Here is a 12,913-nt window from a genome sequence, read left to right as displayed (position 1 = left end):
ATAGGTGCTTGCAGTGCAAATTCAGGGAAAAAGAACACAACCGTAAGAGTGTTGTACAGACAACGGTGGGTTGTGTACTGGAGGTGCTGTACAACATTCATACCAAAGTGGATGGCAATGGCCAACCATTTATAAAGAGAGATGAGCAAGCCATATGAGGATGATGGAAGGAGGTGAGGAAGAGTTGGGCAAAATTTGAGTTGCCAAATGAGGCCCTTTTGAAAAGGAATAGATTAAATTAATGGTAAATAGACAAATGCCCTACATGCTAGGACTGGTTCTGCTGGACCAGTCCGGATTCATACCGGGCAGATCCACAGTGACAACCTATGTACCTTTTTTCTCTATACCTCACCAACTTAACCTTGAGATCAGGACAGATGCGACCTTCCTGATGTAGCTAAAGTGTTTCAGTTGGGCAGGTGGGCTTTCATCCTTGTGGTCGTGGGCAGGATGGCCATAGGGATGGGACTGCTTAAATGGATCAAACTAATTTATGCAAACAAGGTGCAAACGTAAGGGGATAATTGACTTATCCAAAAACTAAGGGCCCTAGAGAAGGGTGCTCCTGTAACCTATTCTGTTTGCCCAGGCAGTAGAACCTCGTGCCAGTTGGCTGAGGCAGTACCACTCTGGCAGCGGCTTACGATTTGGAACCCATCAAAAATTAGATTCACTACAGGCGACATAATATTGTATTATATGTTAAAACCCAGACATAAAACTAGACCGACCCCTGATCAGGAATCAAGTAGCGGGAGCGGGATACAGGGATTCACCAACAATTGTTCTAAATCTGTGCTACCACCATTGATGTCATTTCCGCAAAAATGAGAAACGGACGTTCTGCCAAAGTGACAGGGACGCAGCAGTGTATTACTTTGATATTCAGGTGCAAAGGGATATATATCTCCAATGAGGAGGGAATAGCTATGGAGTGGCGATAGACTACATCACTAGGAAAAGTTTAATCAATTTTTAGAGTAATTTCGTATGCATTTAACATTTTTTATACTTGTCTTTGTAATGAACCTGCTGCTTTTATGACTTCATGAATTTTGAATTCGAATAAAGTTACATCACTAGCTAGGTAAACAGATTGATCTTCCTCCGACTGTCAATGGCTGAATGCCTGGTTCTTAAGAAAATGATTATTTTGTCCAAATTGCTGCACCTGGTCTAGCACATGCCCACTCCCCTTAGCCAAACGTTTTTTGACTAGTTAAGATTGGTAATGACCAGGCTGCAGTGAGGTGTAAAACAGCCCAGAATTGTCCTGTAAGTATTGACATTGCCTTATTGGGTGGGCTGGGCTTCTCCGCCCCTAAACTTGAAAGTACCTTGTGGCACAATATGCTTATTATTGGTACCACTCTGATGTACATGTTGGGCCACTGGGATTATGCGGCAGGGTAGTACCAAATTATTTGGAGGGTTGACGAAATCATGTGGCAAGAAAAAGCAAATTGTGTGGCATAATGCAGAACACATTTTTTATGTTACTTCATGATTTTGTAGTTTTTAACATGGTAATACTTTTTCAACAAAAATTTCACCTCATTAGTACCAGTTTAACAACCAAATACAGAAAGAAACAACTGAAAAATGGCCAGTTAGCTTTTACAGAGGGCCTTTCACTGCGCTTGAGCCCATGCCATCACTTTTTTTAGTAACTTTTCATCAGTTTGAGATAGAAGCAAACTTCTTTTGTTCAAATCTGCGGATTATGCAGCAGATTATGGATTATGTGGCAAATGCTGTAAAGCCATAATTATGCAGAAAAATGAAGAAAATTAAAAATAAACTTACCTTCTTTGCCGCAGCAGCCGCTGCACATCTCTCCTCCATCCTTGCCAGCACCGGAAGCACCCAGGCTCCCAGACTCTTCCAGCCAGTCACTACGCTGCAGGAGCAGCATCGTGATTGGTCTGAGCGGCCTTTTTGGCCGCCCAGGCATTGCATCTGAGCCTGGGCATGTTCTTTACTGGGGCTGTGCGCATGACTGTTTGGCCGGCCCCAGAGGGCCGACCAAGCGTCATTCACACTTAGGGAGGGAGTGCAAACCACTCCTTCTCCCTCTGACGTCGGGGAGCGTATCCCCGCCCGCGCGACCTGGCTGGAGTCTCGCAAATGATAATAACTTCTTGTTATCATCATTTTATTTTTATTTTCCACTGCTCAACGAGCAGTGGGGCGACGCTCCCTCTGCGAGGCCCACAAAGACCGCTGATATTGATGACAAGTGTTTAACTCACTGAGCCAACGTTTGCTGTATCCTAATTTGAAGTCAGGATGATTTAGGTCTGTGATATGTTAAGTGGACAAATCTGGGGCACTCTTTGTAATTCAAAATAAAGGGAACGCACTCTCAGACCAGGTCACATTCCATTTCCATTGTTTTGCAGAACACAGAGCGCAAAGTTGCTACTGTTGCATTCTCAAAATGTTTATTAAACATAATCAGAATGTTTCAAATGTTTTTACCAGGAGAAATCCTGCTGACGTGTTTGGAACCAAGTCCTACTGGTCAAAATATGTCAACATTGTAGCCTTCAATAGAGAGTAGATTGATGGGACTTTGCCCCAGTCTGTGTTTTTTTAATAACATTAGATTTTTTTTTATATATAGAACACATTGTATCAGACATGAACAAAAAAATATACAGGAATAATTAGGTCTTTGTAGTTTAGTGTAATGACTGTCTTTTCATTAATAACAAATGTTAGCATTTTGAGGACATATATGTGACTGTCTTGCTAATTTGGCAACTGTCTCCTTCAGTATTCTGAGACTTGATGCAGGAGAAAGGGGATATGTGGCACACTGTTGAGGAAACATGCTTTTGAGTCAGGGAAATATTAAATTGGCCCTGGTCCTTAATAAACTGTAGACTTCTGGGTGGCCTAATTGAGACTAGGTGGGCACTACCCGTTGCTTGAACATTGTTGCATTGTCTGTTCCTTCTGGCTTTGCCATTACCTTTTCTTTTTGGCTTATTTAACTTGCCCATGGATTCTTGTAGCCAGTTCAGTCACATGTTAACCCCAACACGTTAAAAAGATGGACCCTGAGAAAGAATGATGGAGTTGCCTCTCATTGCGCGTTGCCATTTCTTATTTGCTGTGCTGACGCGACCTTGCCCACCAATCTATCTTTCTCCAGCTCCTATTTCCTTTTCAATATCCTTGGTGATGGTGATGAGGAGATCCCATCTCTAGAAGTTTTGAGATTTTATTTTCAGCTTTGTATCCAAGATAGAGTGAAAGGGTTATAAGAATGTGATCCCCTCCTCTGGTGAACTGATCAGTTACTAGTCTTTTGTAGGTCACACGCAGGAGGGACATTGCCTGAAAAATCCCTAAAGGAGGAGTTTGCCTGACAACCCCGATGAGGAGAAGGGTTTCAGGGTCAATGACAGTGTTATACTGCTAGCCAGTGGCTACTCTGGGTGCTGTGTGACTGAGGGCTGGGTCAGAATATGTCTGCGGCCCCAAGATGTTGAGGGGTAGGGTGCAGAATTGAAGGTGCGGGGGCAGAGGGGACTCAGTACTTCTTGATTGCTTGATAGTCTGTTTTTCACTGCACCACAGCACCACCTCATTCTGGGTACTTCCGAGGTGCCTCAGAAGTACAGTAACCAAACACCGTCTGTCTTGGATGTTTTGTTGCTTGCCAGAGGAAAAGAGAACTTGTAATTACCAGAATTTTTTTTTCCGGTTCAGGAGGAAAGTGCAAGCTCTCAGCACAAATTGCCCACCGCCAAGGTTCTTTTTTTACACTTTGAAATGAAGTTAACATTTTCTTTGCAGAACATAAATATGGAACACCTAAGAATAATCCTATAATTAGTTTAACAATCGGAAAACACTCCTACAGATTGGGACAGCGCCGAACCTTGTCACTTGGACAACAATAAAAGGAGATTTTTACAGGGAAATGTCTATAGCACCCCCAACCGCCCCCATCCACCCCTCATACCCAGGTGTACTCTGTGTCTGTGGACGACAGTGGAGTTCCCCTTTTCCCTCTCATGAAATGGATGTCTTCTCCTTCCCTTCAGCAATGACAATGTTTCCCAGTGGCCACACGGGGTTAGTGATGACTCGAGATCATCCTTTTTTGATCCCCAAGCCGGCCTTTCTGGAATCCCCTGTCGGTTTCAGCTTCCAATGACCTTTATTAACAGACACATTTGACTTTGACACTGATGTGCCGTCTCCTAAGCTCGCACTCAGTCGTAACGTCGCAAAACCAGCAACATTTGGTTTCCTGCCGTAATGAAGAACCCCTTACCATCCTCACCATCATATGACTGGTATGGAGGGGATAGTTAGCTTACATTTTGAAAAGAAGGGTGTGAACAACTGCTGCTACTTTGAAAGTCTCTGTGATTACGCGAGAAGGGAAGATGTCATTCAGCACTGAGGTCTCAGGGAGGTGGCTGTGGACTGTTTTGTATCCTTCGCTTGTGACCTCTCGCTGCTTTCCTCTGTTTCTCTCTCTCAGGACCAGTTTGACGTGATCGAGCGGCACACCCAATGGGGGCTGGAGTTGGTGGAGAAATATGTGAAGTTTGTGAGGGAGCGAACCGAGATCGAGCAGCAGTATGCCAAGCACCTGAGGTACGAGCGACCCCTGGTGGGGGGGCTGGCGACATGAGCATCTCCTCCTGAGGAGCGTGGTGGAGCTAGTGTGGTGGCAGAGCACCCCCTGGTGGGGGAGAGGGTGCTTAGGGATGCAGTAGATGAGAGCGCCTACTACCAGAAAAGGGCGGTGAAGAGAGTGGCGGTGAGGGTACTGCATGATGGGGGTGAGACCTGTGCAATGGGGGATGGGAAAGAAGGGATGGGGTGAGAGCATCCCATGGTAGCAGGAGTTGGGATGATGAAGAAACGTGTGGATGAGAGGACACCCTCCTGGAGGGAAGAACCATCGGTGTAAGCGCTGCCTGCTGGGGGAGTGAGTGCTACAAGCAGGGAGGAGGTGGCACTCGCTAATTGGGATTGAGGTAGGGGGGATAGAAGGGAAATGGAGAAAGAGAGCGCATAGGTGTGACCGTACTCTGTTAGAAGCGTATTGAGGTAGGATGCATGTGAGAGGAGTCCCTTCCTGGGATGACTCGTCAGCTGAAGGGAAGGACAGGAGCTGCTGACGGGTAACAGTAAGTGCACTCTCACTCAAGGAAAGTGCAAGCGGAGACCCTGGTGCTCTTGGGGAGAGAGCCTAAATGTCTGTGTTTACTTTGCCAGAGGGGAGGAGGTGAGGGATTTGCTGCCTATGGACTGAGGATTAAGGAGGGGGTCAGAGTGGAAGTGGGAGCCCTAGTAGACTGGGTGAAGTAGAGGGAAGCGGATGTGAGGCCTTCCTTTGCTGGTGGACAGCAGTGAGCAAAGTGGGAGCTGAGCTCCTCCCTTGGTGGGAGCTCCCGGTGCTGGTAGGGTGAAGGTGAGAAGAAACTGGGGTTAAAGTTTCAGTTTATTCAGGTAAAGTTGTGTGGGGAAGTGGTGGTGAGAACTCCTTTCTGATGGAGAGGAGAGAACCAGCTCCCCTGATCTCTAGCATCCCCCTAGTCATTTGTCCTACACCAAAGGGTGAGTTGTTTACAGCTCACGCAGGGTGGTGCAGGACTTGAGTATCAAAAAGTGGTGGGTCTAAAGAAGTGGGACTTGATCTGGAGAAAATGGAACTCCTACAGAGGGGGAATTTGCACTAACCCCACATTGATGCTGAATGGGACCAGGAGACAAAATGACAATCCCGGAACAGTGATCGAGGGAGAATTGGACTTGGATTAATACGCTGAAGTAATTTCTATATTGGTTGTGATTGATGTGGAAATGTAAGCTGACCAAGTCGTAATTGGTTGTATACAGAGGTTTCTATAATTCAGTAATAAAAAGATGTTTTTTTAAAAAAAAGGGGTGGGTCACCTGCAGCACTAGTGAGTGTCCTTGGGTCTCCAGTATGGATGGAGGCTCAGACACCAAACTGGGCTGGTGTGAGGGTTCCCAGCAGTAGTGGGAGCAAAGGTTGGGGGTACTCGGGTGGTGAGGATCTATGAAGTGCTCTGGTCCTCAGTGGGCCTGGAGACCTCTTGGCGGCCGCTGGGGAGATGGGACTCGGTCTCTGCAGGGGTGGGGGTGCCTTGGTTCCCCATTGGGAGGAGGGTAAAGGAGCCTCATAACCCCATCTGTGTAAGGGGGCTCCCAGGACCAACAAGGGCAGGGCTGGTCGGGTCACCACTGCAGGTTGGATAGTTGTGGCCCCAGCAGGGTGTGGACACCTTGTTCTTCACAGTCCTAGCATGTGGAGAAGAGCTTTGGTTCCCAGTGGATGTGGTGTTGGTGGCTCTAGCAAGGTGTTGGGTGATCAGGTCCCCTTGCATAGTGTGTTGGGTTTGGCTGCATTCTAAGATGGCCGTTCAAAGCCACAGTGGGGATGTGAGGAGGAGGCGTTTACGTCTATTGTGAGGGGAAGCGAGATCGTAGCCTAAGAGGAGGTTGGATGGGCCTTTCTCAGCAAGGGCAGGCTGCTTGCGTGGTCATGGATGCTTCGGTTGATTCTTCCGTCTCTTGCCTTCATTTTGCTTGTAACCCATTCTCCTGCACCCCCTCTTCGTTGTGCAGGAATTTGGTAAAGAAGTACCTTCCGAAGCGGATCGCCAAGGATGACCCGGAATGCAAGTAAGTTCTTCTGGTTCCATTTGTAGGGGAACAAATGCATGGGGTTTAGGGAGAGACAAGTTGGTTGAACGTGAGGAGTAAAGTGGGTGACATGTGCAGCACAAAAGATTAAGACGGAGATGTGTTGGTGAGCCCAGATACGTCTGATTGTGGAGACGGCATTAACCTACCACCCCTGCAGTGTGAAAAGGCCTGCAAGCCAGACAGCCTGGCAAGATTTGCCCAAGGCAAGTGAGTCGGCAATAAAGCCTGTGGCATGCAATGCTCTGCAAGGTATCACACACTAGCCAGGAGTACAGAGGACTGACAGACAACTATGGTGATAACTAAGCACTGGCACAGGCGGGAATTTGAACTAAAATGAAACCTAACACATGCAACAGCAGGAAAGGGCGTTAATCCCAGTGAGATTGCACCCTCTGTGGTGAACTAGTAAGGTTTTTTTTAGAAATGACCTCACCCCGAAGCTTAAACAATACACTTAACATTTGAGTGAGGGGCTAGTAAAAACCGGCATTACATTCTGTCAATTTGTCAGAAATATGCCAATATCCTTCATACAGTTCCTCTGGGTAGGCAGGTGTAGCACAGCCCTTGTGTTGACAAATTCTGATTTCATTTGCACTTGTCAGTCTATTAAAGTATCCAGTGGCATCTGTTCTTCTCTGCCCGAGCTGCTAAAGCCTTGTGTGAGAAGTTGGCCTGGTATATGATGTTCACTAGTTAAAGTGACCACCTTGTACCATGCCAAGCAACCCTTATGGTGTGGTTGTAAGTCAACCTTTTCGGACTAGCTGCCCTAGTGGTAGCGTAGGCTAAGCAGTCTTTGAGCCTAAACTCGTTAAAGCGTGTTAAGCAGGCTGTTTTACCAAATGTAACCCCCTTTTATACCAATGAAAGGACACCACACAGATATATATTCAAAATATATATGTATTTATTTCTCAAAGTATCCCCTAGACTCTTTATGAGCACAGGAGCACAAATCGTTAAACAAGACAATGTTATAACATACAGAAGTTTCACTTTATATGGATGGGCCCTGGTGGCCACTCAAACCATATACTAAAATAGTGGTATAAGTACCACGAACAGGAAAGGGAAAAGGCCTAGGGCCTCTAGAATCGCTGGGCCTACAAGGAGCTAACTTCAGTTAGTGACCAGGAGGTCCACAGGTCGCGTGTGCAGTGAGTAAAGTCACACGCGTGCTCCCATAGGTTTTCAATGGGTGCGTAAAAGTAAGTTACTGCAGAAAGGATCTTCTGGATGGACTACGATCTCAAGATTTGAAACACAGACACTAGAGATGATTCTCTACACTTGGGCACCGGAGTGCCAGCGTTACCTCACCCACAGGAAGCGGGTGCATAGGTCTCGAAGTGCGTCGGGTTTCTTCTATCGATTCAATGGAGCCTGATGACAAAGATGCTGCAGGCGGTCGGTCCAGAAGAGATGCGTTGGATCCAAGGGTGGATCGGAGTTGTAGAAGACCTGAAAGCAGAGGGGACAGTGTTCACAGTCACTAGCCAGTGACCGGCGTGGCACCAGGTAGGTACCAGGCGATGTCGGGTGCAAACAGGTGATGAGGGGTAGCTTGTCTCCGCAGCCACGTGGTCCCTGAAGGTCGACGACGTCCAGGAGTCGGTTCACGAGCTGTCCCACGCAGGCTCTCGGCGGTGCCGGCGACTCGAAAGAAGCAAACAAGCCTTGGCAAAGGCAGGAGTCGTGGAAAGAGAGGAAAGCTGATTGTTCTGACCAGCAAGTTCAGAGGGGCTGCTCTTTTGAAGAGCAGCTAGGGCCAGTCTGGAGCATCCAGACCAGCGTCGTTGATTTCCAAATGGGTCGCCAAAATGGCCACTAGCCAACGGGCCAGGGACCGGGCAGGCGCGTCGAGATGCAAAGTGCAGAGGGGCCCCACGCAGATCGTGGAGATGCTGGAGGGCTCACCTTTGGTGCAGATGCTGCTCGGGTGTTGGGCTTCTCAGGACCCAAAGCACAACTTGGAGGGAGCCTCTGTCGTTGCGCTTGCAGCTTGTCGTCGGTCTTCCAAGATGGCTGGCTCCACGTGTCTCGGTGCCTCCACGGGTTCCTTCTTTGCAGGGACTGTGGATCGGGCGGTGAGAGGTCTGGAGGTCCAGTTCTTGTCGGGCTCTGGGCTCGGGCTCCGGCTAGAGGCGGCGGCACAGCAGACGTTCAATAGCTGGTTGGTGCTTGCGTTAGCAAGATGGTCACTCCCTGACCATAGGGGAGATTTCCTTCAGTCCTCTGTGCAGCAGAGCGTCGAAGTTCCCGTCTTCTTCTTGTGGTTAAGTTGATTCCAGGATGTCTGAAGTCTTAGGACACAGCTCCTACCTTTCAGCGGATTCTAGGGGCCGGACTACCTGCTAGGTCCCTCCCTATGGGTGGGACCAGGAAGGGGGGGTGGTTACACCCCCAATCCTTTGTCCAGCTCGCCCCAGGTCCGGGGCTGGTGTGCCCCAGGACCGGTTTGAACTGGCATATGCACCGAGGCTCCTTGTGAGCCTCAGGCATGTCTCATTCTATTGAAGCCCTACCTGACCAATACACAAAATCCTGTCTGGGGTGGTGCATGCACCTCCCCTGGCAGGAAACCCTTTGTCCACGTCTCCCAAGCTGGAAGGACTCCCAGCAGCAGGAGGGCACACTTGTGTCTGTGGTGGCAGCATCCATTTTGTGGTTGTCTGATTTTACCTGGGTTTCAGGTACTGTACATGTCGTGTCCCTCTAGAAGGGTGGAATGCTAACCCCGTCGCCAGAATTGGCGAGGGGTTAGTATTCCAATTCGTATGACACCTTACTCGACATGTTTTGATAAAGCCAAACCAAAGATAGCATTTAACCGCGAGGTTCATAATGCACTTAAGAGTATATGGTATGGCGATATCTGGAAACAGTAAAAGGAAGTGGTTCCGATCACTGCAGACAGGCTCAGCTCATGCCAGAGCACCATCTCACATGAAACCAAGCACTCTGCCTTCAGGATTGTTAAGGCCTGCCATAAGAGTGACTTATAGGTTACTCTGTGTCCCATTTAAGGTTAGGTATAGGTATACTACACCTAAGTAAGAGGTGATTACTCCAACTTACCCCAGCTGAGTAATCAGCCAGTTGTGTCAAATTGTTAGGCCAAGCCTGGTGTGGCATAATACATGCTTCAGCCCCTGGCAGGCCTTAGATACACCAATGCCCTGGGTACCTAGTGTACACTGGTACAAGGGGCTCACAGGGTGATCCAGTTCCAATTGGTTATGCACCTAGAGTGCATAGTGTTAATTTAGTAGAGAGAACAGCAGGCTGGGGCTCTGATTAGCAGGCCCACAGCCTCAATATGTCAAAAACCAGTGAAGCAAAAAAGCAAAAATTTGGGGTGACCATAGGATAGCAGACCCTACTCTCCTACACAACCCCCCAAACGCAGGGACATTAAACTAGCCTTGACCAGTCTCGTCTTCATGTCCTAAGTGGAAGTACCTGGAGAGACCATCTGCATTCCCCTGGCCGGTGCTCCACTGTAAAGTCCATCCCCTGTAGGGAAATGGACCACCTAAGCAGTTTGGGGTTTTCACCCTTCATCTGATTTAGCCACAAGAGGGGCTTATGGTCGGTCTGAATCTTGAAGTGAGTGCCAAACAAGTATGGCCTCAGCTTCTTCAGGGCCCACACCACAGCAAAGGCCTCCCTCTCAATAGCTGACCAATTCTTCTCTCTGGGGGTCAACCTTCTGCTAATAAAAGCAATGGGTTGGTCTTGACCATCTACATTAAGTTGTGACAGCACAGCTCCCACACCCAACTCAGAAGCATCTGTTTGGACAATAAACTCTTTGGAGTAGTCAGGACTTTTCAGGATAGGTGCAGAGCACATGGCCTTCTTCAGGTCATCAAATGCATTTTGACAGCTTACTGTCCACTGAACCTTTTTGGGCATCTTCTTGGATGTCAGATCACTAAGAGGAGTCCCAATGGACCCATAGTTCTTAACAAACTTCCTGTAGTACCCAGTCAAGCCCAAGAAAGCTCGAACTTGAGTCTGGGTGGTTGGAGGAGACCAGTCCTTGATGGATTGTATCTTACTCTCCAGTGGTTGAACTTGGCCTCCACCTACAAGGTGGCCCAAATACACAACCTTACTCTGCCCTATCTGGCACTTAGTAGCCTTGATAGTGAGGCCTGCCTTTTGCAGAGCCTCAAGTACCTTCTTCAGGTGGATCAGGTGATCCTCCCAGGTGGAGCTAAAGACAGCAATGTCATCAAGATATGCTGCACAAAAGTCATCCAACCCAGTAAGGACTTGATTCACCAGCCTTTGGAAGGTGGCAGGTGCATTCTTCAGACCAAAGGGCATCACCAAAAATTGATAATGCCCACCTGGGGTTGAGAATGCTGTTTTGGCCTTAGACTCCTCAGATAATCTGATTTGCCAATAGCCAGCTGTCAAGTCAAATGTGCTCAAAAACTATGAGCTCATCTGCCTTTGGAATAGGATGTGCATCTGTCCTAGTGACAGCATTGAGTCCTCTGTAATCCACACAGAACCTCATCTCTCTCTTGCCATCTTTGGTGTGAAGTTTGGGGACCAGAACCACTGGGCTAGCCCAGGGGCTCTCTGAGGGTTCAATGACACCCAGTTCCAGCATTTTGTGTACCTCAGCCTTAATACAGTCCCTGACGTGGTCAGGTTGTCTGTAAAGTTTGTTCTTTACAGGCAGACTGTCACCAGTGTCCACCACATGGGTGCACCAGTCAGTTTGACTAGGTATCAAGGAGAACATATGTTGAAATGATTGTAGAACCTGTCTACATTCAATCTGCAGATGCTCCGTGAGGTTGCCTCCAAGGGTCACTCCTTCAACTGAACCATCTTCAGGGTTCTGAGACAACAGGTCTGGGAGAGGGTCACTCTCTTCCTCCTGTCCCTCATCTGTAGCCATGAGCAAGCCCATGTCTGCCCTGTCAACATATGCTTTTATCCTGTTAACATGGAGTACCCTGTGGGGACTCCTGGGAGTTCCTAGGTCCACCAAGTAGGTGACCTCTCCCTTCTTTTCCAGGATTGTATGGGGTCCAGACCATTTGTCTTGGAGTGCTGCTGGGGCCACTGGCTCCAACACCTATACCTTCTGTCCTGGCTGAAACTCAACCAAGACAGCCTTTTGGTCATGCCAAGCTTTCTGTAAGGCCTGGCTTGCCTCAAGGTTTTTGGATGCCTTCTCCATATACTCAGCCATCCTGGAGCGGAGACCAAGTACATAGTCCACTATGTCTTGTTTAGGCTTTTTGAGAGGTAACTCCCATCCTTCCTTCACCAAACACAGTGGGCCTCTTACAGGGTGCCCAAACAACAATTCAAAGGGGCTGTAGCCAACTCCTTTTTGTGGGACCTCTCTGTAAGCAAACAGAAGGCAGGGTAGAAGGATGTCCCATCTTCGCCTGAGCTTTTCAGGTAATCCTTTGATCATACCCTTTAGGGTCTTGTTGAATCTCTCAACAAGCCCATTGCATTGTGGGTGATAAGGAGTGGTGAACTTGTAGTTGACACCACATTCCTTCCACATAGCTGTCAAGTATCCTGACATGAAGTTGGTACCTCTGTCAGAAACCACCTCCTTAGGAAACCCCACTCTGGAGAATACTCCCAGCAGGGCCCTGGCCACAACAGGAGCTGTAGTGGTCCTAAGGGGAATTGCCTCTGGATACCTGGTGGCATGATCCACTACCACCAGTATAAATCTGTGCCCAGATGCAGTGGGAGGATCCATGGGACCCACTATATCTATTCCCACTCTTTCAAAGGGGACCCCCACCACAGGTAGTGGTATCAGGGGGGCCTTTGTTGTGCCACCTGATTTGCCACTGGCTTGGCAGGTTACACAGGAGCGACAAAACTCCTTGGTATCTTCATTCATGTGAGGCCAGTGAAAGTGAGGGACAAGCCTGTCCCAAGTCTTGTTCTGGCCTAAGTGTCCTGCTAGAGGAATATCATGGGCCAAGGTAAGAAGGAAGCCCCTAAATTGCAGAGGTATAACCAACCTCCTGGTTGCACCAGGCTTGGGGTCTCTAGCCTCTGAATAAAGGAGCCCTTCATCCCAATACACTTTATGGGTACCTTGAGCATTCCCAGCAGCCTCAGCAGCAGCCAGCTGTCTGAGGGGTTCAAGAGATGGACAGGTTAACTGAGCCTGCCCCAAGTCTGCCCTAGAAGGTCCCCC

The 12,913-nt window shown here is 48.4% G+C and overlaps 1 protein-coding gene across 2 annotated transcripts in view; it reads left to right on the top strand.

The window, feature by feature from the left end:
* TRIP10 (thyroid hormone receptor interactor 10) overlaps nucleotides 1–12,913 on the top strand; it is a 173,762-nt gene that overhangs the window by 73,651 nt on the left and 87,198 nt on the right. For both annotated transcript variants that reach the window (XM_085600427.1, XM_085600426.1), the window contains exons 2-3: nucleotides 4,508–4,623; nucleotides 6,628–6,684. In XM_085600427.1, the coding sequence (XP_085456553.1) occupies nucleotides 4,508–4,623; nucleotides 6,628–6,684 (173 nt within the window). The remainder of the gene's footprint in view (nucleotides 1–4,507; nucleotides 4,624–6,627; nucleotides 6,685–12,913) is intronic.

The sequence above is a fragment of the Triturus cristatus genome, chromosome 4_2 (assembly GCF_964204655.1).
Source record: "Triturus cristatus chromosome 4_2, aTriCri1.1, whole genome shotgun sequence".
Taxonomy (NCBI): Eukaryota; Metazoa; Chordata; class Amphibia; order Caudata; family Salamandridae; genus Triturus; species Triturus cristatus.
This window is presented reverse-complemented; position numbering and strand designations above follow the sequence as displayed.